This window comes from Euprymna scolopes, chromosome 5 (genome assembly GCF_053919585.1).
Source record: "Euprymna scolopes isolate OS-2025 chromosome 5, ASM5391958v1, whole genome shotgun sequence".
Classification (NCBI taxonomy): domain Eukaryota; kingdom Metazoa; phylum Mollusca; class Cephalopoda; order Sepiida; family Sepiolidae; genus Euprymna; species Euprymna scolopes.
In genome coordinates, this window is record NC_136486.1 from 29,352,634 (window position 1) to 29,380,133 (window position 27,500).

General features: G+C 33.4%; 1 protein-coding gene across 4 annotated transcripts in view; it reads right to left on the bottom strand.

Annotated features, from left to right (window-relative positions):
• LOC145276758 (proto-oncogene tyrosine-protein kinase receptor Ret-like) overlaps positions 1–27,500 on the bottom strand; it is a 648,944-nt gene that overhangs the window by 127,200 nt on the left and 494,244 nt on the right. For all 4 annotated transcript variants that reach the window (XM_080128005.1, XM_080128004.1, XM_080128006.1 and 1 more), the window contains 2 exons: positions 10,485–10,614; positions 5,241–5,348 (listed from right to left, as the gene is read on the bottom strand). In XM_080128005.1, coding sequence (XP_079984131.1) covers positions 5,241–5,348; positions 10,485–10,614 — 238 coding nt within the window. The remainder of the gene's footprint in view (positions 1–5,240; positions 5,349–10,484; positions 10,615–27,500) is intronic.

Below are 27,500 nucleotides of genomic sequence, written 5' to 3' on the forward strand. Positions count from 1 at the left end.
ATAATAATAATAATAATAATAATAATAATAATAATAATAGTTATCTATCGTTTATTCCATTAGTAATAGTAATAAAATAATAGTTATATACCCCTTATAGTTTTTTACCTTACTCAGGTTTACTTAACTAAAATTACCCAATCTATGTTAATTAAAACCCAGATTGTTCCGAAAATAAATGAAAAAACTCCGAATCTTCACATCCTTCCCCCTAAACTTAACTAAAACTCCATAACTACCCAAGAAATCTATTACAGCTTTCTGTTTATTTTACAACTTTTACTTCTATAATTATAAATCTATAATTATTATCCATTTCGCTTATATAAAAGACCTTATATTAATTTTATTGGACGTATGTATTTGCTTTTTTGAACTGGATGTATCTTTGCTTTTTCTGTCCCTACCACTACTACAGTAGCTGGAGGCCACAAAACTGTGACAAATGCAAGTTACTACTGCTTTCTTTTGACACGTTTTAAACATACTTTCCTTCGTTATTTATCCCCTTCTGTCTTGTTTTAACTCCGTTATATTATACCTTTCTTTCATTTTTACTTTTTTACTTTACTTTATTTTATTTTATATTTTATATTATATGCTATTAATTTTCCTCCTTTTAACACACCGTCTCCTCTCTTCATTTAAATTCATTTTATTTCTTTCCTTCTATTCTTAACGTTTAATTTTAATTCTTACTATAAATCTAATCTATATTTCTCCCACAACACCTTTACTCTATCCAGCACTTCAATTCTTGATTTTTTTGATACGCATACGTAATTAAAAAAAAAAAATCCTCATAATTTATTTTGGCTTAGATCGTCTGATGAGATCGGTAGGATAATTTTATTGTCTTATCTATTGAAACAACTTGTAATAATTTAAGTAAAAATCCCCGAGTTTGAAATAATAAAAACATGTTAAAATCTCAACGATATTTCTCGCAGTTGAAATAAGTCGTTACGTTTGTTCCTTGCTAAAAGAGTCAAAGATGGCTTCGTGGGCGGGTTCAAATCTCCCGACCGGAAGGAATGGTATAACCCTGCACTGATGATTAAAAGAAAGAGTCAAACACTAGTGTCTGTAAGTATTTAAAAATTATTATTATAATAATTATGTCAGCCCCCTTAAGAAACTCGGTTCTTATTTTTGAGCAATTTAAAGTTGAAATAGAAAGTCGGTCACATTAACTCACATGCACAGATCATGATGTGATAATCAGTAGATAACTATGGTAGGATGTTACGGCATTTAAAAAATAAATGTTAAAATTTCCACGATATTTCTCGCGGTTGAGATTGGCCGTGTGGTTTGTTCCTTGCTATATATATATATATATATATATATATATATATATATATATATATATATATATATATATATATATATATATATATATATATGATCTAGTTGGGCGGAATAAAAATAGAAGGCATTTATCTCGCCCAACTAGATCAGAAAGGCATTAAAAATTGCATTGTCATTACGACTGAATTTATGTATTCCTGTTGCAGATATTGACGGTGTGAGACTCCAAGAAAACAACCCCTCTCATAGACGTGGGTAAGAAGCAGAGATTTATCATTGAATTTCTCCGCGCATACGAAATTATAACTGATCAATATTCACCGGTGCCTTTTGAACGTTTATGAAGCCGATAATTTGATTCCAGCACAGTTCATTGGAGACTGAGATGTGATTGATAAAGCGCACTCCAGATTTATAGGATTAAGCAAAATGGCGTTAAATGGTAGTTGTCATGTAGAAAAATACATTTTTAAGCAGAACCCCCCCCCCCCCCCGATATTTTTAATGGTACTACTGAGGTCTACGTAGCTTTTCAACCTTTAAGATTTGGATTAAAAAGTAAGAAACTTAATTTTTGAATGACCCTCGTATATATATATATATATATATATATATATATATATATATATATATATATATATGTGTGTGTGTGTGTGCGTATGTATATATATCTATATATATATATCTATATATATATATATATATAGTAATTTATAAAATATATATGCGTAAACTTTAAGTATTTACTTCAAAAGTGCTCAATACCTAAGTAGAGTTAGTTAGTAATTTATAAAATATATATATATATGGCGATTAAGCTACACTGAATATTCGGCGTTTTATCCACTCTAGGACTCCTAGAGTGGATGAAACGCCGAATATTAAATGTAGCTTAATCGCCATATATATTTTAAGTTTAAGTTTACGCATGAATCTATACTTTCATATATTAATTTTATGTCAGTAAATTAAGTAGTTATATATATATATATATATATATATATATATATATATATATATATATATATATATATATAAAGCTGAACGTATGTGTGTATGTCTGGTTATGGAAGTCAATGACGTAATAGGATGCTAGTTTAGATATATATACGAGTAACTTACAGAGCCAGAGAGCCTGGGACAGAATTCAAAAAGAGAGAAGTTGAGGAGAGAAAGTGAGACGGTTGAGTCCTTTGCAACGGGCCTTTGACCCTGGCACAGGGAGAGTAGACTAAGACCAGTGTACAATCTGCCAACATGGAAACATGGTGAAATAAAAGCTATCTGAAATGTAATCGAAGACTATTGGTCGTTTATTGAGAAAAATGTTTATTTCAGCTTTTGGCAAATTCACTGAACAAGACACGGACGAATGAATGTGTGGTTTTCTCTTGTGTTCCGTCTCCATTTGTGTATTAAACGTTATATGTTGGACTGTATATACGTACAATAAAGCTCAACGTCCGTGTGTCTGTCTGTCTGTACACGAATAGGCTCTTATATGGTTTATTATTATATATTAAACGGACAATATGAATCCATGAGTAATAATGTCGGAATATATATATATATAGATAGATAGATAGATAAACAAGTTGTTGCATAGAGGTGTTATTTTTGAAGTACCAAATATGGCTGTATGTTTCGTTGTTGATGACGACTTATATATTTGTTGTTGTTCGTGTTGTTGTTCTTAGACTGATCATGTTTGTGATCATGCTGTTGGCTGTTGTGCGGTGTTAGATATTATATATATATTCATTGTGAGTGTGCAGATTGTCTTAAGATGTTCATGTTTGTAGAGATAGCATATTGGAGACATAAACATGGTATATATAAAGAGAGAGACAATTCTGTATATATACATAATAGACAGTGTACATGTTACTTCAAGACAACCAATTCAATGAGAGGAGATTTATGAATATCTTGATAGATAGACCGAGAGTGCGTTTGACATTTACGTTTTGACAGTTGTACATATAATATAAACACGTTACCTTTCTCGTTGTAATGGTGAACACAGAAGACGGTAGTTATAAAAAAAGCATGATGATCATTTATTCTTCGACCGGTCGGACATGATCTTGTATTTCAGGGATTCAAAATTGTTACATGGTTATTTCTAACCCCTCCCCCCTCGCTTCCAGAGGGTCCAGAGAATCGGTCTGAACCTCTCTGCTTCTCTGATCTGACTGCTCTAATTCTGCTTTAACTAACTTCGAACTCTTTCCTATATTCAGAAATCACACGTATGTCTGGTCAATGTGACTACAACTCACGTGTTTAAGCATGCATTGTTATTCACATGTTTCTTACAAAGCTAACCCTCAAACCTAATTTTCGTAAATAACATTTTCCATTGTCCGTCTTTAAATTCCTTATTTTAATTTTTATAACAGAAGCAAATTTCATCATTATATTCCTTTTTCAATAAACAGATATCTAATTATTTTATGGGAGCTAAACAATGATAATTCTACATTCCTTATTTTCAATAACATTCTGTATTTATTTTAACTTATGATTGGAATTCTCAACATGCTTTTTCAGAAGCGTCGACGGAAGCTCGGCGAATGCTCGGCAAATTACTCGGTGGATGGCGGCGATCAGGCTGGCTTTGGTATTGGTGGAGGTCATGTTTGTGATGTTCTTGACATATAAGGAAACGAAGTAGTCCAGCGGGTTCATGTCAGGGGAAAAGACGGCAGTTAGAGAAGGGTGCAAAGTTGTACCACCACTTCTGAAGGCAAGCTGGGGTCTCTTTGGACTTGTGGTCCGGTGAGTCCTGCTGCCACACCCAGAGTCTGCTAGGGGATCACTACACTCTTCAGCACATCCAAGTACACTTTAATGTTGACTTTCTAGCCGACTTCGAAGATGTGAGGGGCATGATATGGCACTCCACTTGAAACCACACTAAAGGCAATAACCGTGGCCGGAAATTTTGTTTTCAGTGCCCTTGGCACGTTCCTGTTCTTCGTGGCAATCCACCTATGCATTTCGAGAGTTCTTAACTTGGATTGATAGAGAGCATAACTTGTACAGCGGCGCATCTCCAATCTCGCTCGTTAAACATTGTGTAACTTTCAGACATGATAGAAGGTTCTTATCGTTCTTGAGATTTGTACACAACAGGCCAACTAGTAAATGGTCTGCAACAAAAAAAGAGAAAACCGTTTTCATCAAACGGAAATGGAATCATGTCGCCTTTTCTAGTGCGACAATTTTATCTTTCCATTCCGTTCTAAACTGACCAGATGAACACATGAGTGATGATGTCGGATTATAAACCATAAGTGCTGAGGTTCGAATCATGCGGGCGTCCGATCAGTTGTGTCTACAGCCACACTGATGAGGTTTATTGAAAAAAAAAACACTTTATTAATCGATAAAAATCATTCTTTACTATATGACCACATGATTATATATATATATATATATATATATATATATATATATATATATATATATATATACTAGCATGGGTGCCCGGCGTTGCCCGGGTGTTTGGAGGTATATGCTGAGCAAAAAAAAAAAAGGTCAATATTTTTAAATTTTACCCCTATCATGACCCCTTAAAATTTATTGTTTTGGGCTCAAATCAAGTAATTCAGTTAGACCCATGTCCAAGGAACCTTTATCTAAAATTTCAAGTGTTTAGACCCAAAATTGTCGGAGGAGTTTGGTAGAGTTCTCAAAGGTCAAATCGTTCAACTTTGACCCCTTAACAGCTCAATTTCTGGCCGAAACCCCATCACATTCATTTTCATAAATCTCAGTACCCTGTATATCAAATTTCGAGTCTGTAGACTGAAAATTGACAGAGTTATTGCGTAGAGAAATGTACACAGACACACAGACACACTCACACATACACGTTCACTATGTGTGCATTACATTTCATGTTGTTCTATAAGTAACCATACCTTTCCATGAACAGACGCCAATCAGTCGGATGATATTTGCATGCTTTAAGCTTTTGAGAAGGATAAATTCTGACCATAAATACTGGCGATGTGTTCCTGATGTCCCATCTGTAAGAAAGAAAAATAATATTTTACTAAAGGGAAGCCCTCTGTGCATATTAAGTATACAGTAAAAAAAAAGCGCACATACTATTAAAATATTATAGAGTTTTAGTGCGTTCTTTCGTTTGCATGTGATTGGTTGACAATGTGCAGTGAGAGTACGCATTACTAAGCTGGTAGTTTTTCCGCTTCAAATACCCAAGTTCGAATCTCACATGAGTCCAAAAAACATGTTTGTTACGTCTTTTATAAATTACGAGAAATAAAGATAACATATCAACATAAAAAAACATCTTTAAAAGTAAGTAACTGTTATTTGATAACTAGCTGGCCACCCGGCGTTGTCCGGTCGTAGAATACGCTTAAACATGATATTTTAATGTTGTATTAAATCAATCCTCTATTAATTATTATATATTATGAGGAATAATTTGCTTGCTGGACTGATTCGCAAAAAAGTAACTTCTGATTAGTGTTTTGTTTTAAAATATGCAAACCAAGAAATAATTTGCGGCGATTATAAATGGTGCCTCTTCTTTTATCTGTAGTCGAATGCTGTACGACTCAGCTATATCTCCAGTTGACAACAAATCTGTTTTGTTTTTGTTTATTTATTTATTTATTTATTTATTTTAGGAAAGGATTGCTGAGATTTTAGGATTTCCCTTGGCCGATGTAACGTAAAATATTCCCCTGTTAAAATTCTTCATTTTATTTATAAGGGAGAAAGACTATTTTTAAGATCGGATTTTTTCGATTTCCGAAAATGATTAGCTGAGTTTAATTATTTCCTATGGCCGGTGTAACGTAATATATTCCCCTGTAAAAATATCCTTTTTTATCTATTAGACAAATATATTTTTAATGTCGGATTTTTTTTCGATTTTCGATATTTATCAGATGAATGTCAGCGCAAAACTTATCTAAGAACACTGCCAGATATATAAATTACCTTTGTGTAAAATTTGCAAAAATAGACTCAACCGTTTTGAAGCCTATGAAGAACCTTCACTCAACCACACAAAGTGACTTTTATATAATAGAAGATAGAGATATGCAGTTGAATTATTTTTGCTTGAAAACATGATTTCTAATGCCTTTTTACAATAAAACAAAAACGTAAATACAGTCATCCTAGTTACTTACTCTCTTTATACAAAGTAGCGTATTTTTTCACGAAATTTAAAAAATATTTTTGTTAATACTAGTTTTACAATGATAGAAGGAAGGTAAAGGTAGAAATTTACGCACCAAAATCTTCATTTATTATTTTTGTTTTTCTACGTTTTGTCTATATGACTTTCATTCAGTTTGTTCTGGTCGTCTTGTTCTATGCAGCTGTTAGTAGCGATTACGTTTCTCTGCTAAATTGTCTTTTTCTGTCGTCATGTCCAGATTTTTTCGTATGTCACTTTTTTCTGATTATTACTATGCCATTTTTTCATATGTCATTTTTCTGGTTATTATTAGGTCATTTTTTCATATGTCATTTTTTTGGTTATTATTAGGTCATTTTTTGGTTATTATTAGGTCATTTTTTCATATGTCATTTTTTTGGTTATTATTAGGTAATTTTTTCATGTCATTTTTTTGGTTATTATTAGGTCATTTTTTCATATGTCATTTTTCTGGTTATTATTATGTGGGAACATCATCTTCACTGATTATCCACTTCTAATAACCGATAGTTTTCCCTGGAGTTTGTATGACAGCAAGTTTCCCTAGATTTTCAGTACTTTCCACCACTTTCGATAACCTTTGAAAAAGAATTTGTGTTATCGCAACATCAGCTTACCATTGATATCTCTTCGGCGGTGACCATTGGTCTTCACTGGAATTAAGGTGGCAATAAACCTCCCCAAGGTCCTACCACTCTTTGCACTCATCCAGCGAAGGTCTGGTTAGTGCTTTCTCTCCTCGGTTTTCCATCATCCTTGACCCTTATTATTTGGTGTAGTGCCTGTTTATGGTGACATGCATGGGAAAAAAATATACAATTTCAGTTTTCATGATTCTATATGATATTCCTTTGTGCTTTGCATCTTTAGCCGTGTCTGTATCCAGTTCGTATGTAGTTTATGTGCGGTATTAGTCTTCACATTCAAGGGTTTTCCTTAATCTTTCTGTAGTTTTCATTATTGAAATTCGTTGCATCATCTCTGCGATTCCTCTGATTCCAATCTTTCCCATTCTTTTTTCAAAGTTTTTTGGTATCGTTCGTAACACTCCTACTCTTAGTGGTGTATCTTTAATTTCTTTATTTTCCAGAATCCTTTGAGCTCTCTGGCCAGTTCCGTGTGTTTGCTCTTTCATCTTCCCAATTGTCTCATAACGACAGCCTCTAATTTTCTCCTTAAGCTTAAGGAATAACCAAAAGTAACAGGGGCCAAGGTCAGAACTATAGGGAAGGTAAGAAAATGTCTTTATGTCTATGTTGGTGAAATTGCCTGTAGACAAGGATGGAGTTGTGGACTGGTGCATTATCCTGGTAGAAATGCCACTGACTCGATTTTAAGAATGCTGGCTTTTCCGACGGAGTCTCTTCCTGAACTCCGTTAAAAGCTCAACATATTACGCCATGTTGACTGTGTGTCAACCCAGTGCATGTAGATCATGTCCCTGCTGCCAAAAATGGGATCATGATAAGTTTCTGTGTGGATTTACTCTTTTTGTCCTTCTTGGATCTGGGGAAGCCAGCATGCTTCCACTGGGAACTCTATCTCTTGGTCATAATAGAAGATCCAGCTTTTATCGCAGGTCACCAGAGCATCCAGAACTGAGGGATCTGAATTAATCAGCTCGACGATGTCTCTGCTGATTTTCTCTTGGGGCAAATTTGGTGCAAATCTTCTGCATCTTACATTCCTCGCGAATAATTGTGTGTACGATTTCCACACTAACATCAAACTATGCTCTAATTGTCTCTTTAGACAAACGACGGTCCTTATCCTTGAAATTCTTTATTTGGCCAATCAACTCTGGTGTCATGACTTCCTTACTCCTTCCACACCTTTCATCATCCCTCACAGCTCTCTTGCCTTCCTTGAATCTCTTATGCCACTCAAAAACTGATGCTCAATTCATACAAAATCAGTCTGAAGAATTTCATACGTTTCTGTGACATTTTTTTCCAAGTTTAAAACAAATTTTTTATTGCATATCGTTTTCCACGGTCAGATTGCATTTTTGAAATTCATCAGCTGTAACAATCAGGCTGAAGTAGAATGTATTCCAATTTCTGATGTAGGTGTTCATTTGAACTTGAAATCGTAAAAATTGGTCAGTCATCTCATGAGATGGATAGCAATAAGATAATGGATTTTCAAAAGTCTACGACAATTCTGAATGCCTGTACACAAAAAGGTCTGAAAACTTATTTAAGGCACCTTATAGTCCACAATACACTTTAGTCCACATTGCACTGTAGAGAACTTACTGTTTGTTTTATAATATTTTTATTACATAATGGGTTTAATTACAGTTTAAAATTCAAAAGTTAAATATCATGATTCAATTCTATTGTGCTCTAAAGAGAAACATTTGTTTTGAACGTGACCGTATCTTATCAAACAGCGGTGTTTTAATACGCCGGCCCTTTCTAATTTTGCGGTGATAAAATTCTGAAATGCATTTGTGATCTTAGGCTGTATTTTGGTTCAAATCGGACTGTTTCTTCTTTAATCACATTTCTTTAATTATTGATTTTCGATATTTATTGGATGCATTACGATGCAAAACCTAAGAAGAATCTCAGACATATAAAGTATATTTATGTGAACTTTAAAAAGAACTGACTCAGCTGTTTTCAAACAAAATGAACTCTCACGCACAAAGAAACACACAGAGGAGCAAACGCATACAATGTAATATAGTCTGTATGGCGCACGTTCGAGGAAATCAGCAGCAGCTGTAAGATAGCCGACTAGCAAAAATATAAGCAGCATCCGTCTTAGCACATATGGAAATTAAGCAAGAGTGCGTGTGCAGAAAAAAGGACAGCACGTGGTCAGATAAAAAAAAGAGGTAAAGTGGGATCGGGTAAGATGGACGTATGAGGTCAAGGGCGAGAAACCGCTGGCTATAGCCGCCGTCAAGTGACGGGGAGAGAGACTTTTAAAAAGCACATGTTATATGGGAGAGCGTTGTGAAGCACATGATTGTGCGAAATGATTCTTGGAATGATAAAGGAGTGCGTTATTGTTGGAAGTACCACCAATAAATACACTGAGTCGGATTTTTATTTCTTTATTCTTGTTTATTCCTTTGCGACGAATTTCCAGCTAACATGTGAATCCGAGTTGTTAAAATGTAACGACACTGTTAAAATGTAAAAAAAAAAAAAAATCACACGAAGGTACTTAATGTGTCTGGAAGTATTCTTACATAGATTATATATTGGAATGCCTCTGATAAATATCGAAAATAGATAATCGAACAAACCCGATTAAAGAAGGTAGTCCGATTTTGACCAAAGTTAACACTTTTATACAACCTAACATCACAAGTGCATTTGAAAAGTTTTATAACCGCACAAGCAGAAAGGCCAGGCGTATAAAATAAACATTAGATTTGTTTTTATAAGACATGGGAGCGTACAAAGTGGATGTTTCTTTTTAGAGCACTCTCGAACCATGATACGTGACTATTTTCGCGTTAAATTTTAATTCACATGCTTATGTAAAAAATAATATCATAAAGCCAACAGTAGGTTATTTTATGTGAGAGGGGCGCGGTCGAAATAAATGTTTCTGATAAGGCACAGTTGAACCATGGTACTTGACTTTTGAATTTTTAACTGTAAGTAAAGCAATTATTTACAGATAATTCTATCAAATCAACAGTAGATTCTCTACAGTGCAATGTAGGCTACAATCGATTTGATTAAAAAAGGGCAATTTCATTGATTTAGATGATAATAAAAATATCAGATATTAGAACATTTGTGTTGATATTCATTCAATCTCGGACAATGTCGGGTGTCCCCGCTAGTATATTATTGTGCATTGTACGTTTCGTGGGTAAGATGCGCCTACCCTCATTCGCATCGTCTCTCACTCTCTTCCTTTCAAGCACGATCAGTTCCTATTTGAAAAAAAAAAGCCTTAAAGAGATTGCCATTTTTTAAAATATTTTTTTTCTTACTTCTTGCCACTTTGACGGTTACCGGTGACTCCGCCAATTTGGCTCGAACAAGGGCACCGAATTTTCCATCTTGATTGTTTTCTTCAAAAAAGATATTCGTCCTTGATATTTCCCAGGGACCAGCCAACATCTGCAAGAGTCAAAAACATATAAGTATTAGATTATAACAAAGTACGTGTGCGTCAGCACCAGTATTTATCAAAATTTCGGGAGTTGTTCGGGTGTATAGTCTAGTAGCGATAACTCACCATCTCAAATAATTCCAAGAAAAAAACATAAAATAATAATATCATTTGGTACGGAATTGACAATGAGAGACCAGATAGGAACACAAAATTAGATTCATAAAACCATAAAATACAACCTTCATCGCCCCTGGGGTTCGTCTCTACACTTCCAAGTAAATATTGTCTGAAGATAGCGGTTTCAATCCCATCTAAATCAGGCCAGAGAATAAGTTGGCCAATACATGGTGAGACAAAAACTATGGAAGGCAGGAATTACTGAGAATACAATTATAAGAACAAAGCACAGTGCCACTTTAAAGTATTGGGCTACTATTGGAGTCATAAGTTGCAGGGGTATTATGAAGGGAGATGAGTAGCAATATGTCTGTTCATATTACACTTGAACTTCTGCATGTCAGTACAGTTGGGAAAGCAGACTCCCGAAAGGGAATTCCAAAGTCTAGAAGTTTGGGGGAAGAAACTATTGGCGTAGAAAGCTTTCTTACACCTAGGATCTCTACTGTAAAGGGGTGGGATTTAGCTGCTTGTCGGGTTTCTCGGGGTATTCACGTCGAGAGGGTACAAGTGATTGCAGTTCGTCAGAGTATTCACCATTACAGTACTTGTAGAACAGGCAGAGGTATGCAATATAACGTCGATGGGATAGAGTCTGAAGCCTAGATGACAGTTCAGGACCTATCAGGTTGGCGCCTCTCTTTTGAACCCTCTCAAGGAGTGAGAGACAAGTAGCAGATGCACCAGCTCAAATGTGACAACAGTACTCTATACATGGGCGAATGGTGGCCTTATAGAGGTAGAGGATATATCCAGCCGTAAGTAACTTTCTAGCACGGTAGAGAGAGCTCACCTTTTTTTTTTTACACAGTGATCACCACTTATCAAGGCCCGGAAGCCACTCAGGGATAAGGGTTATTGCAAGTACATTACGTTAGTGTGGAGATTTGATGAAGTGTTTACTTAAGGGGGCGGTTCATTAGGAATTTGTTAACGTTGGACTTGAAGACATCCAAGTTGTAGTCCGGCAGGAAGCAGGCAGACGGAACAGAGTTCCACAGGCGTGCAGTTCTAAGAAAGAAGCTTTGTTCATTCGCAGCAGCCTTGGCAATGCTCTCAATGTATCTATTCCAGTTCATGTTCCCTGTAAACGTTAGGCCGAGGAGTTTAAAGGAAGTACTTTCAGGTACTGTGTTCTTGGCCATTACTATTGGTGGTAGAAAAGCTTTCTTGTAGTTATTGAAGAAAACAAGCTTCTTCTTGGCAGCATTGAATGTGACTATTCATTTTCGTCCCAATTCTACTACAGATTGGACGTCATCAGCTAGTGTTTCTGCCATTTCCTTAGATATGTGCTCCTTTTTCCCCTCGAGGTTGTTATAGAGAGTAGTGTCATCAGCAAAAATATCCATCCGAGAAACAATTTTGTCAGGGTGTCATTTAGGAATATCAAGAATGATAAAGGTCCGAGGATAGACCCCTGACGCACTCCCGCATTTATATCATATTGTTTAGATGGACGACCGCCGAGGATAACCTGGATTTTTCTCTTGCTAAAGAAGAATTTAATTACATTATGTATTTTTCCAGTGATACAATAAGATCTAATTTTCTTTAGAAGTCCATCGTGCCATACCCTATCAAAATCCTTAGATATATCAAGGGTTACCGCTCTAGCTTCCCCTGCTTTGTCCAGTTAACGGTATATACGTTCAGAGATTACCGTTAGGATATCTGCTGTGGAATGGGCTTGCCTAAATCCATTTTGATTGTCGGTCAATAGTTTAGCAGCTGTAAAGTGATAGACTAGAGCTTAATAAATATTTTGGTGAAAAGCGGGAGAAGGTTAATATGGCGATAATTTAATGGGTCAATTCTTTCGCCAGAATTCTTGAAATCTAGTACCATAGACGCGGGTTTCTAGCTATCAGGAAAGCAAGATTCGTTAAGGCATTTGTTGTAAAGGTTGGAGAGAACTGGAGCAACCTTAGCGGGGCATTTTTTAATATTACAGCCGGGATGAGATCGGGTCCACATGCTTTGAGGTGTCTAGTTTTTTTCTGATACTATATACCTGAGAAGGGGTGATTTTCAAATCATCTAGTATGGCATCTCTCCGCAAAGGAAGGTCAGAGAAGAAGTGGGGTGCCGAATCCAATGTGGTGTTTGAGGCAAACCGACTGGCAAGTACGTTATCCTTCTCGGTTGCCGTGCAAACAACCTTATGATTGTTTGATAGTGGGGGGATTGTTGACTGCCCATTATTTACTGTTGTAGATTTTCCAAAAAACCACAGGTTCCTAATTTCTGTGCTTTGATGCGTTTTCTTATGGTTTCAGTGAATTCTGTCTTTGTTGTCTCTATTTCTTTCTTACAATTACTTCTAGCTTCTATATACTTCTGTCTATATACTTCTGTCTGTTTGAACTGGACTTACGTCGGTTGAATCTGCGGTACGTATGCTACCTTTGAGCAATGGCAGCTGTACAAGTAGAAGTAAGCCATTGAGGAGAGTTGGGATTGCTATAGAAGAACATGTGCTCAAAAGTCGTTTTGGACCATTCAGTGGTCTTATTTGCCTGTTGTTCAGTTGGAAGAGAAAATATATTTCCCCATGGGGCATCTCTGATGAGTCATCTTTGTTGCCCAGGGATTTGGTAGTAGGCAGCAAGGCTCGCACCCGTTCCGGAAGGACGCATAGAGCGTGAAAAAAACAAAACAAAAAAAATACGTGACGTTTTGCTGTCGCGCCCATCGCCAACCCAGCATGCACATATATATATATATATATATATATATATATATATATATATTTATATATATATATATATATATATATATATTACAATAGAAAAATTTGAGTATGAAAAGTAATATAGTCAAGCTTAAACATGGAAAAGTAAAGGACTAGTTGTTAGAACTGAAAAAGTAAAAAAAATCTTAATGCTGCAATAGTTTAAGTGATACATTTATTATATTTTTACTACAATATCTTGTCCTTTTCTTTTCCAGTTTTAACAACTAGTCCTTTTCTTTTCCATGTTTAAACTTAACCATATTAATTTTCATGTTCGCATTTTTCTATTGTAATCCATGATTTGTTCCTAGCTTCCAATAGTAATTGTAATGCATGATTTTTCCAGGCTTCACTTGTTCTTTGTTTAATTTCAGTCTTAGTTTTTTACCCCCGTAAACACATATGCAATAACAATGTACGGCACTCATCTGCTTTCAATAAATTCTCCCCAATTGTCTCTGACAGCAGTTTTTTTTTTGCGATAGCAGTTAATTAGCAGCAACAGTGGTCGCTGAAGCAACATGGTTGGTGTGGAAATCAGTCATAAAAAAACATCATAAAACATCGCTCACCTCCTTACATAATTGTTACGATTTTGAAAACCAGAAAATTCATCATAGCTTTTGTTTTACTGAATGGAAAATGAATTTTTTTCACAACATAGCTGAGAAGTTGATCTGTAAACTGTAAAAATTGTTCGAAATTTTATAGAAAAATGAGTGAGCGGTGAAGCAGTTCTAAATGACTAAGACTGCCACTTAATCATATATTCACGAACACTACCATGTTTGAATTATACGAATTACCATTAGCGTATAAGCGATGCTCCTTGTGTAAACAAATCGAGCAGAGGTATTTCGGACGATGTGAAAACATCGTTAAACTCATGACTCACGCAATAGCCGCCAATAGCGTAGTGGTTAGGAGCCTTGACTTTCATACAAACGGTCGGGTTTCAATCCTGACTTGAGGTAGTTCCTATCTAGCCGCACTGATCAACTGCGAAACAGTACTGTATGTGGATGACTATATGTATATATTTAAGATGTTGTCCCTTAGTTTTGGACGATACTGTATATATGTCCTTTAACATGTTTTATTAATCATTTGTCCATATTATAAGCTCTATTTCCTTTTCGGTTTTATTGAGCTTTTACATCTTGCTGAGTTTATTTTACTTGTAAATAATAACTCTTTAATATTTATAATATATTTTAAGTTTACCATTTTGATTACCTTGGTAAACTTATTGTAATTTATATATATATATATATATATATATATATATATATATATATATATATATATATATATATATAAAATAAAAAGAAATAAAGACGAAACGTTGATGAACACATAATACGGTTTGTTCCTTTTTATTTTCTCTATTGTGTCGGAATACTATTTCCATTATTTTCATCATATATATATATATATGCCACATTTTTGGCAATTTTTAAAGTTCGACATCTCAGCGACTATTGATCAGAATTTAACAAATGAAGGCTCGTTGGAAAGGTAATAACCTGAATTGTGTTGTGAATTATGTGATATTTGCCTTTAAGGTCGCACATTAAGGGGATCATCCTTTATCCAGGACCTATTTTGACACTTTCTTGCAGCCATAAAATGTTTTAATCATAGTCAATTTTTTCCTAGTTTACATATGAGTTACAAAATATCTGATATTTCCCCAACACCCCTGCCTTCGATGGAGGATAGAATAAAACTTGCTTTGGTTTCAAATGATCTGAAATAACAGCAAGGTGAAACTTAATTCCAAATATTTCTCATATGTAATATCTCCTCTCTTTTATTTTCATACATGAAGTAAATTTCACAGTATATAAGGATTATTTGATACTGGAGGTATGCATAATCGTATCCTATTTCAAAAAGAGGGCAGATATGACATATGAGAAATATTTGGAATCAAGTCTTCTGTTGCTGTTATTTCAGATCATTTGAAGCCACAACAGCAAGTTTTAGACTCCCCCCCATCAATGCCAGAGGTTTTAGTGATATATATACGAGTCACAGATTGGAGGTCAGAATTTCCAAACATGTCCCTTTATATATACGACAGGGTAGGTTAGACTCCTCTGCACGATCACGTGTTTCTGCTATCGCGATCGGTGATCATCTGACCAGTTCAAATAAATGTGCGAGTGAGTACACACCGGAGTGGTTCTCTATTTTGCACAGGGCTAGGTTTGTTCAACATCTCGGATTCTTGGAGGCCCTTACAATAAACTGTTGCAGACCTGTTCTTTGCAAACAGATGGATCACATACGTTCGTTGAACGTTTTTAAACAGGCGCCACCAGGTTAATTTCTACGCGGTGTTTTTTTCCCCCTCATAGAAATTACTTCATGCCAACATTACTTCATTCCGACATTTACTTCCGAAGACAGTCGGCGAAAAGTACTTCAAGTTTCTTCACCGTTCCCCCTTTCTTTTCTCTTTCTCCACCTTTTAGTCGATCTTCTTCCTTTTTAATTTATTTTTCTTACTTTTAGTCGACCCTGTTTCTTTTTACATTATAGTCTATCTTTTTTATAAGGTTTAAAAAAAATGTCCCATTTCGCTTTTAAATATATATATATATATATATATATAAATTCATCGTTACATGTCAACGGTTTTCTTCGCTACGTCCTCCTTCACCCCTTTTCTTCTCTCCCTTTCTACCTCTTAGTAAATTCATACCCCCTTTATATCCTGATGTTACTACCTTTTCCTTTCTTATCACTCCCTTTAATCCTTCAATTTAATTTTTGTAATTAAATTTAAATCCATAAGAGCATTAGTCTTGTTTCACGCCAGTCATGCCATAGTATATTTTAAAATGGTCTTGAACTCTTTTAAAACTTTATATATATATATATATATATATATATATATATATATATATATATATATATATATATATATATATATATGTACACTCGAAGTATGCTCGTCATAGGAATGTAAATTTAATATATTGGGCGGAATAATTTGCGTCAAATTATATCCCCTTACGAAGATTAAAATGAAGATAAAATGTTATCTATATATTAATACGATAGCGTGTGTGTTATTTGTGTGTCACGCTTTCATCCGGGTCGTTTAATTGTTATATACTTCCATTTCTTGTCATGAATAACATTACCAAGTATTATTCATAAATTTTTATTTCGGTTTCGATTATAGCTGATGGCACTCAAACATCTATTTTTTTTTAATAAATAATTTTATCAAGAATTCTTCATAAGTTTTGGTTTCGGTTTCGATTATGGCTTAAGGAACTCAAGTTGTATATATATATATATATATATATCTGTATAAATATATTTTCTTATAATATATACCAATCGTTAGTTTAGAAGCTCAATGTAATTACAGAGCAATATAGAGAATAAATAACAAAAATTATTATATATATATATATATGTATATATATATATATTATAATTGCTATAATAATTAAGTGATTGATTTTGCGCTACGAAACAGATACTGACAAGAATTGTATCAGCCAACTGAATTAAAGGAATAAATTATAAGATGGTCAACATCATGAATTTTGGAATATAAATTTTTTGTTATTTATTATATATATATATATATATATGTGTATCATTTTTAAAAACAGTAATCTACGAACACACACACACACACACACACATATATATATATATGTGTGTGTGTGTGTGTCTGTAGATATATATATATATGTGTGTGTGTGTGTCTGTAGATTACTGTTTTTAAAAATGATACATAAATAAAAAAAAACAGGTCCAAATAAAAAATGGGCGACTTTCTAAGAAAAACACCGGATGTCCGAGGGGGAGACATTAACCTTAATATCGTTTAAAATATCAAACAGTAAATTGTCTATGGCATCATAGCGTAATGGGTTAGGGCGCTGGACTGAAATACGTAAGGTCCCGGGTTCGAATCCCAACAACAGTCAAGCTATGCTGAAGAGGAGTAAGGCTCCAAAACACGCGTCCGTAGATAACTGTTTTTACAAATAATTAATAAATGAACAAGTCCAAATAAAAAATTTTCTTAGAAAAACACCGGATCTCCGAGATGCAGACGTTAAACTTAATATCGTTTAAAAAATCAACAACAAACTCTCTCTCTCTCTCTCTCTCTATATATATATATATATATATATATATATATATATATATATATATAGGGCTCCTAATAAATTGGATCAATGAAAAGAACAACACTTAGATGTTATATATATATATATATATATATGTATGTAATAAGGAAAAAATTGTAAATACAAAAATGATTAGTCGGTAAACTTGGATTTTAATCGCAATTATATTATAGATTTAAAATTAATGTATTTTATAAAGAAAAAATTTTAATTATATTTTATAAATGTAATTTATAATCTATTTCGAATTTAAAACTATAGAAAAATATAATAATGTTAATAAACTAGGGAAATCACTTAGGATAGATAAATACTCACTTCCCCAAATCTTGAAAGATTAAGATTTCAAAAAAATAATTTTTAAACGTATTTCGAAATTTTTAAACGTGATTCGATATAATTAAAAATATATTTTTTTCAACTTTAAACGTATTTTTGGAAATTTTTAAACGTAATTCGATATAATTAAACGAATTTTTAAGTTTTTAACCGATACCAATACAGATTTTAAAGTTTTGTACACATAAGGAAGGAGATTTTAAAATTAATTTGGGTTCAAATTAAAATCGATTTATATAAGGAAAATTTTTTTCGAAATGAGATCTTAAATTTAAATAATTCAAAGTTTAAAATTAGGTATTACATGATCCGATAAAACAAAGGGGTGGATTTAACAAAACGAGACTTAAACGTGAATTCGCGAGGTATATATATACTTCACACTTCCGGTTATAAGATAGACGAATATTGGCTGAAGAGAGCTTGATAAGGATACTTAAAACGGCCCTTATTATCGGGCTTGAAACCGACGGTACCAATGATCTGTCTCAACTAACAACTTTTTGTACACAAAATATAAATAGGCTCTTAAAGTTTGGATTTTACTTTTAATTGAGCACTCTGCTAGAATCCGTTTTCCAAAAAAAACTAATCATATATATATATATATATATATATATATATATATATATATATATATATATATATATATATATAAAGGGGTTGAAGTAAGTTTGAAGGATTCATTAAATGGCGTATTATGGAGATAATAAAAAGTTCAACATACGCGGCGAAGCTTAGCTGCAAGGGAAAATATCAACAATACGAAATATATACTATTGCATATATACTTCATTATCAATTGAATTAGGAAGATATATCAATTAGACTAGATATTTTCAAAGATCTTTATGCCAATGCATTTCGAATACTTATGCTTCTCATCAGATACGTGCGACGGTGCTAGATAAACAAAAGGAATGCAGCGTATAGCAATAGGCACATAGGTATGAAATTTTAAGACGTTTTGCATAAAAAATATGCAGTATAGGCGGTGAGATATAGAGATAATGGCGGGATTGCATTTAAGCGAGAAAGGTGTTATTACACGTTGGAGATTAGACATACGATATATGATTAAGGACTTTGTTATGATAAGCTAGGGGATATAATTGGGCCGAATAGTTCAAATGATATAAACAGATTCAAACTTTAGAAAAGGCCACGATAATGTACTCGTAATATTTTATACTAACGGCTGCGCCGCGTCAGCACACACAACGCCGAGTCAAACACAAAATCGAATACACTCAACATCAAGTACACTAAAAATCGTCTTACCATCAACTGTGAACTCGGAGTATGGGAAATTCCCATATGCACAAAACAACATCACTTAAAAACAAAAATACCCCAACTAAGGGTAAGGATAATGAGTAAACGTTGGATAAAATGATGGTTTAAATTATTACGAACTTGCCAGGATTCGAACCTGGAATCTTTTGATCCGTAGTCCGACGCGTTATCCATTGGGTCACAAGTCCTGTCCCATGCCGAAAGATGTTACCGCGACTGTATACAGACAGTGCTAAATTCCGTTGACATTTTCTTTTTCGACAATTGCACAAAACTGCCCAAAACCCCTTATTTCGGACTTTTTGTGTGACTTAACATTGGTAGATACGAACCATATATAGATAAGGAAAATCTAGGGGCTCATACCTTTCAGGGGAAAAAAATTTTTCAATTCGGTGCATCCGTTCAAAAGTTTTATTGGTATATATATATATATATATATATATATATATATATATATATATATATATATATGTATGTATAGACGCACACATAAATAAAAAAAATAACCATTTATAATTTTATTAATAGTATAGAGCATATCCAGGGTTATGACAAGAGAATATTCTTATCATTATTTTGACTCTCGAGTATATATCCGACACAGTTAGACACAGTCAATCAATTGAGAACCACCTCACTCTATCTAAAAACTAAAAAAACTAAAAATAAGTATTAACTGATATATACTCGAGAGTCAAAATAATGAAAAGTATATTCTATTGTCATAGCCCTATTTGACGGGTGCACTATTGTAGCCGCACGAATTGATTCCTGAATCTCTTATGGCATACGCATGTCTATGGGATTTAAACTGAATGACACAAAGACCTCAGTCAAGGTCAAACGATATTTGGAGATTAGTAGTTAATCATGCGTCGCACTACACTAGTCATAGCTGTATAAATGAGACTGCCATCAAAAGTTAATTTTACGTTGTCTTTTCTTTTCTTTGTTTATAAGTTTATATTTATTTATTCATGGTTGCTTTCTGTGCAGTATCCATATTGGAAAATTGATGGGTATGACATCCCGGTTGGATTATCTGTAGAGGACATTTTATATGAGTCGGGTTCCTCTTAAGTGTCACGTCTGAATCGGCCTGTACACATAAACCTTTTAATCTGTTGTTTTTATTATCTTTTTTATTGTTATAATTACAATTTCTTTTCGTATTTGTTATTAACATTTGTTTTTTTTTTAATGTTTTTCAAGTCAAGCCAGACGATCAGATGATGGTTACGATATATGAAACCTTATAAGCTTGTGATAGTTAAATAAGCCGTTTCAAGGCAAACATTCGCATCATTTAATATAGACATTGTCATCAGATGTGGTTTGCGTTTGTCACGCATCGGCCAGAATTGTTACATACAGGATATAGTAGTGGTATCGCTAGAACGGTCTGGAAAAACGAAAAAACAACAAAAAACGCCGCTGACGTTGATGTTGAATCAGTACAATAATAACGTTGATAAGATGGAAGTATACTTCGGAATACCAGACTTGTTAGAAATTGTCTTTGACAAAATATAACCAGGATGACGATTGGTTCGAGGGTCGTTCCAAAACTAATGCTTTCTTTTTTTTTTTTAATTTTTCCCACGCCGAATGGGCAATAACAGATTGCAAATTGGGTTGTTGTGATGACGAAACTTATGCATTCACAACCAGAAATTTTAATCCTTGTGTAGCGGATATTAACAGTGTGAGACTCTAAGAAAGAAATCACCGTTATAGACATGCGTCAGAAGCAGAGATACGTTATTTAATTCCTGGGAAAAGTGCATATAGAATAGTAGCGACTATTTAGAAAACAAATTTTGAAGTATAAACGGTCACTCGTTTTAATAGTACCAGTCCCGTCTTCGTAGCTATTCAAAGTTTTGAACTAAATAATGCTGAAATTAAAACAATTAATTTTTTTTCTGATATTTTTCTGAAGATTTAGGATTTAACAGTGCACTTGTTATACAGTTTGGAAATGACACAGATCAGTTGAACGGTGTTATTTCTTCATTAATACAGTCAGAATAGGATCAGGCCAATCTGATTTTGAAGTATACCGTTTTCTTTTATGATATTGCAGATATTGAAAGGTGAATGATCAGATCATAAAGTATGGTGAAGAGGAAGTGGTTTCTAAAGTCCAATGGAGAAGTCCAGATGAACTGCTCGGTAAATAGTTAAGTTTTATCAGTTGCCGTGCAAACCATATAAAATTTAATTTTGGGTGGGCCTAACTATTATATGGTAAAATTTACAAAATATAAAACTGTGCACATGTAACCAAAAAAATATATTCCCAAATTCATGATGATCGGTTGTGTCGATTATATGTATATAATTGTATATAATGTATAAGAATATTTATATATATATATATATATATATATATATATGTATATATATATATATATATTACGATATATATGTATGTATATATGTATATATATGTATATATCACTTTGTGTGTGTGACAATTCCTTCCTCATTGGTTCTGACGTACGGCATAATCACGTTGAAACACCGGTTCCCACTGGATCACCGAAGTTAAGAAACGTTGAACCTAGTCAGTACTAAGTCAGTGACCATTTGGGACTTCCAGGTGCTTTTGTGCCCTCTGCTTATCTCGGCATTGTTTCCAGTCGTTCTGAACTTGTCCTTGTCATTGGACTCAAACAACGTCGATTCAAGTGAGGTGTGGTTGGAAATTGCGCAACCGCTGCCATATAATTACATGCTCAGCTGCCCTTAGAGGGTGTATCGTTTGTCTTTCGAGACTGAACCGAAGCATCGAGGTTCTGAAACGCTCAGCTTATCTTTTGCAAATTTACCACAAGAATAATTTATATTTCTTGCAGTATTTTTATATGGCTTTTGTACAGAAATTCATCCGATAAGTATCGAAAATCGTAAAAAATCCTATCTTAAATAAAGTGTTTCTTCTTTTATAGATAAAAAGAATTTTTACAAGGGAATATTTTACGCTACACCGGTGTGAACTTTACAAAACTCCACGACACTTTCCGAAGCGAGATTTGAACCAAAAGAAGGTCTTGCTGATTGCTTGGTTGTTTGCGACATGTCTCATCCATTATTTTTTTTTGAATGCTGGATAAATCATTACGGCGAAGAAATACTGTAAACAAATGGGAGAAATGCATCAGAAACTTCGACAACAACACCCAGAAGTAGTCAACAAAAACGGCCCAGTTCTTCTCCACGACAATGTCTAACCGCATGTTGCTAAACTGACCCTGCAGAAGTTGAACAAATTGGGAGGCGAAACTCTGTCTACACCGCCATACTCTCCAGAACTCTGACCTACCGACTACCACCTTTTCAAGCATCTCGACATCTTTCTGCATGCGAAATGCTTCAAACCCCGAGGTTATATCAGAAACGCCTTCCTCGTCACTAGAATATAAGATTTTTATGTTATTAACATGAGTGTGTTGCTGCTGATGGTGTTTATTTCGAACAATAAATTTTCATTTGAGTTTGAGTCGAGATATGTTCGTCTGACTTTTAAAGTTAAAAACTGCAAGGACTTTTGTTCCACCTGATATATATATATATATATATATATATACACATATATATATATATATATATATATATATATATATATATATATATATATTAGCAAAAGTTCCCGTCGTTGACTGGGTTCAAAAAAGCCTACAGACAATGGACTCTGATTTATGAAAGTATGATAGGTTATGAAAAGGAAGGGTTGTAATGAGATAGCTTCGAATTTGGGAGTATCAAAACCAAAGCAAAATATCATGAAAGTAAAAATAAAATAGACAAACCCCATAATTTATTATACCATACATGTTCACACTGAAACAATTATCACGATATTCTGTGGATCTATATTAAAAAAACCTTGTTAAACTTTGTGACATATTTCCATTCTATGGAGGTCAGGCGCGAACGAACACCCCATAATTTTATTATACCATATTTCTTCAAACTGAAACATAATTATCAAAGTATACTTACGCAGATATATATGAAAAGTCTTTATTAAAGTGTGTGCCTATTTCCATTCTATGGAGGCCAGGCGCGAACGCAGACTCCACAATTTTATTATACCATCCATATTTAAGTTAAAACATACTTATCAAAGTATTCTTATGTACATCTATATCAAAAACACTTGTAAACGTTTTTTCTTTAATTTTTAATTTTTTTATTTCCATGCTTTGTGGACCAGGCGCGAACGCAGACCCCACAATTTTAATGAATCACTGTTCTGCCATATCAAAATACCCATTCCTGTGCCTCGATACATCTTTTATCATATATGTAATCAGTTTTTTTAAAATAGTCAACCATATAGGAGCCTATTCGTGACCAGACAAACACACACATACACACACAGACATTCAGCTATATATATATATATATATATATATATATATATATATATATATATATATATATATATATATATATAATTCGTTTTGTTTTGGAGGGAAAATCCAGCAGAGTGTTCTTCTCTACAGAAAAGTTTGGCCGAGATAAGTCATTGGTACCGTCGGTTTCAAACCTGATAATTAGGACCGTTGATGCCCATATCAATCTTCTTCAGCCAATACTCATCCTAAATGAAACGCGGAATCCTCTATATAGCTTAATTGTCATATGTGTATTGGCGGAAGAGAGCTTGATATGGACATCAAAAACGGTCCTAATCATCGGGTTTGGAACCGACGGTACCAATGACTTATCTCGGCTAACATTTTCTCTAGAGAAAATATATATATATATATATATATATATGTGTGTGTGTGTGTGTGTGTGTGTGTGTGTGTGTGTGTGTGTGTGTGTGTGATTAAACAAAGAAAGTTGAAATAAGAGTCAGTGAACCTTTGGTTCAGATTAAGCCATCGATAGGTTAAGAAAAATAAAAGCGGGAATAACAATGAATCTCCCCAATCCTTCATAAACTACACTTGTCTAGCCAAAATCTCTGTCGGTGCCTAAACTCAAATGCGGATTCCATGAACAAAGCTTCATTCCTAGAACTGACCATCTGTAGAACGCTGTTCCGCTGGTCTGCTTTCTTTCTGACTACAATTTCGTCGTTTTCAATCCAACGTAAATAAGTTCTTATTGAACCGTCCTCATAAATAGTTGTACTAAATTTCCACCACAAACGATTACTACATTACTGTCCCAAAGATCACAATACATACGTCCACCCTTATCCCCGAGTGGCGTCCGCCCCTTGATATGTGGCAACCCCTTTATAAAAAAAAAGCTCTCGCATAAATATATGTTTCACTTACCCATAGTATTTGCATGCATATCTCCTAGGTAAAATAAGAGGTTGTGTCTAACTTTGCTATTAGACCAAGTAAATAGAATTATCTGTATTTAAAGATGGATCTCTAATGCCGTTTCCAGGTTTGTTTGTTTTTTTGTTGTTGCCGTTTTTTCTTTTATTCTTTTTTTTTAGAATTTGTTCGATTTCAAATGCCGGGCAATGCAGATGTATCACGTGACTAAATCGCCCGATCACCTGACTGACCCAGACTTCGATTGATTAACTGCCCGGCGAAAAGAACGATGACTCAAGGTATATACGCATCAAATGCTGATGTTAGCGTCTGAAACGCACGTACACACGCGCACACAGATATACACAAGTGCACATGAACAGGCCAGTATCAAGTTAATGTGCATATTTCATTTTATGAAATGAAAGGCGTTATGTATTATCAACACACACACACACACACACACACACGCACACACACACATATACATGCATACATGCATACATATATATAAAAACATATTTAATTTTAAAAAGGAAGCACAAAAAAAGTGGATAGTCCTTAATCCGCGGAGTTTCGACGAAATACTTTCCTTCTCATCAGATGGTGAGGATATATATATATATATATATATATATATATATATATATATATATATATAGATGGTGAGGATATATATATATGCATATATATATGTATATATATAGATGTATATATATGTATATATAGATATATATATATATATATGTATATATATATATAGATATATATATGTATATATATATAGATGGTGAGGATATATATATATATATATATGTATATATATATTATATATATATATATATATATATATATATATATATATATATAAATTTAAAGATGATTAGAACAGAAGTCTAAAGAGCAGAGTGTATTTTAATGTAATAGTAAAATCACTAATGTAATTAAAATACAAGAAAAACAGTGCTCGTTATAATGCAGATATATAATAAGCTCAGTATGCATATATATCTTTGAGCTATTTTAATATTTAGTAAGATGATTGATAATTTATAATTAAAATTAAAAATAAAAATCGGTTTCATAATGAGGAACAAAACCAAATCAATAAATTGTACGATCGTTTCGGAAACGATGATTTTATGTCGATGGACACTAAGTCATGGACAATAATTGTAATATATAGTTTTTGGAAATAAAGTCTCCGCATCAGCAAATATATTGGGTGTCTTTTTAAAACCCACCCAATATCTTTGCTGACGAGGAGACTTTGTTTCAAAAACTATATGTGAAAATTATTATATATATATATATTATATGTATGTATATATATATATATATATATATATATATATATATATATATATACATATATATATATTATATATGTGCCTCTGTGTGTGTATGTGTGTGTGTATATATAAGCAGATAGATAAATAGAAAGGGATAGGTAAGATAGCAAGAGAAAAAGTGAGAAAGAGCTGTTTCATATATATGTGTCGATTGGCTAATATAGTGGAATTCAGATTTTGTAGATCTCGTCAGACTCCAAAGTTTATCTGTTAAAATCGAAAAGTCAGTTTAACCTGACGATTCCTTTCGGGGATGAAGCGCGTAATTCTCTGTATAGCCTAATTGTCATGTATACTTTTTATAATTACTACTTAGCTCTACCTACGCATTGAGTAGGATGGAAGTAAATACTGAACATGGATACATGAAATATTATACACCTTTATAAGATTTTAATGGGTACTTAAAATATTATACACCTTCATAAGAGTTTAATGGGTACTTAAAATAGTATATATCTTTATAAGATTTTAATGGTTTCTTTAAATATTATACATTTTTATAAGATTTTAATGGCTATGTAAAATATTATACATCTTCTAAGATTTTAATGGCTACGTAAAATATTATACATCTTTATTTGATTTTAATGGGTACTTAAATATTATACATATATATTTTGTTTTGTTTTTTTAACTGAAGTCGGAGTCCTCAGAAATCAAGGGGCCCCCTACCTGGGGTTAACACTTAAACTCTATATGAGATACATAGATATTCGAATGTTCATTAAAGTTCTTTATCTCCCAAACACTGAGTTAGTAAAGAAATTGAGAACATAGTGATCCTCTCCCTAATTAACCATTTTCATATGTTGTAGTATATCTTTCGTTTTGGTCTATTGGTCTTACTGGATTCCAGGGCAAGAATTTATCTAGTCTGGTGGAGTATCCAGTTTCACACTATCACTTGAGATGAAAACAATTGGAGAAGATGCATCATTCCTTGTAAAAGCTAATGTGGGTTAGCCACAGTGAGGAGATCTTATTTGGGCAGAAAATACTATGGGATTTGTAATATTTCTTCAGGGTTTACTTCTAGGGAAAAGTATCCTCATGCCAGGTTGTTCTGGCAAACCCCTGTACAGAGATACGTTAAACACCCGAGGATAGTGTCTAGTATGCATTCAAGTTCTCTCTCTCTCTTTATATATATATATATATATATATATATACATATATATATATATATATATGTGTGTGTGTGTGTGTGTGTGTGTGTGTCTGTGTGTGTATAATCACATCTGTTTATCTTTGATGATTAGTATGATGGCACAATTGACCATATTTTCTATCATCGCAAAGAAACACATGAAAGGCATTCCTGCAAAAATATACGAATTCTCTTTAACTAAAATAATTAAAAAATATATAAAAATAAAATAATTTCAAATACAAAAAGCAAGATATTTTTTTATAAATCCGCAAAACATTATAATTGTGATCTTATATACAAAGATATATTCGAATTAAGAATTTATTTTCGTAAACAATGAATGTATTTAGAAGAAATATAATTATTATATATATATA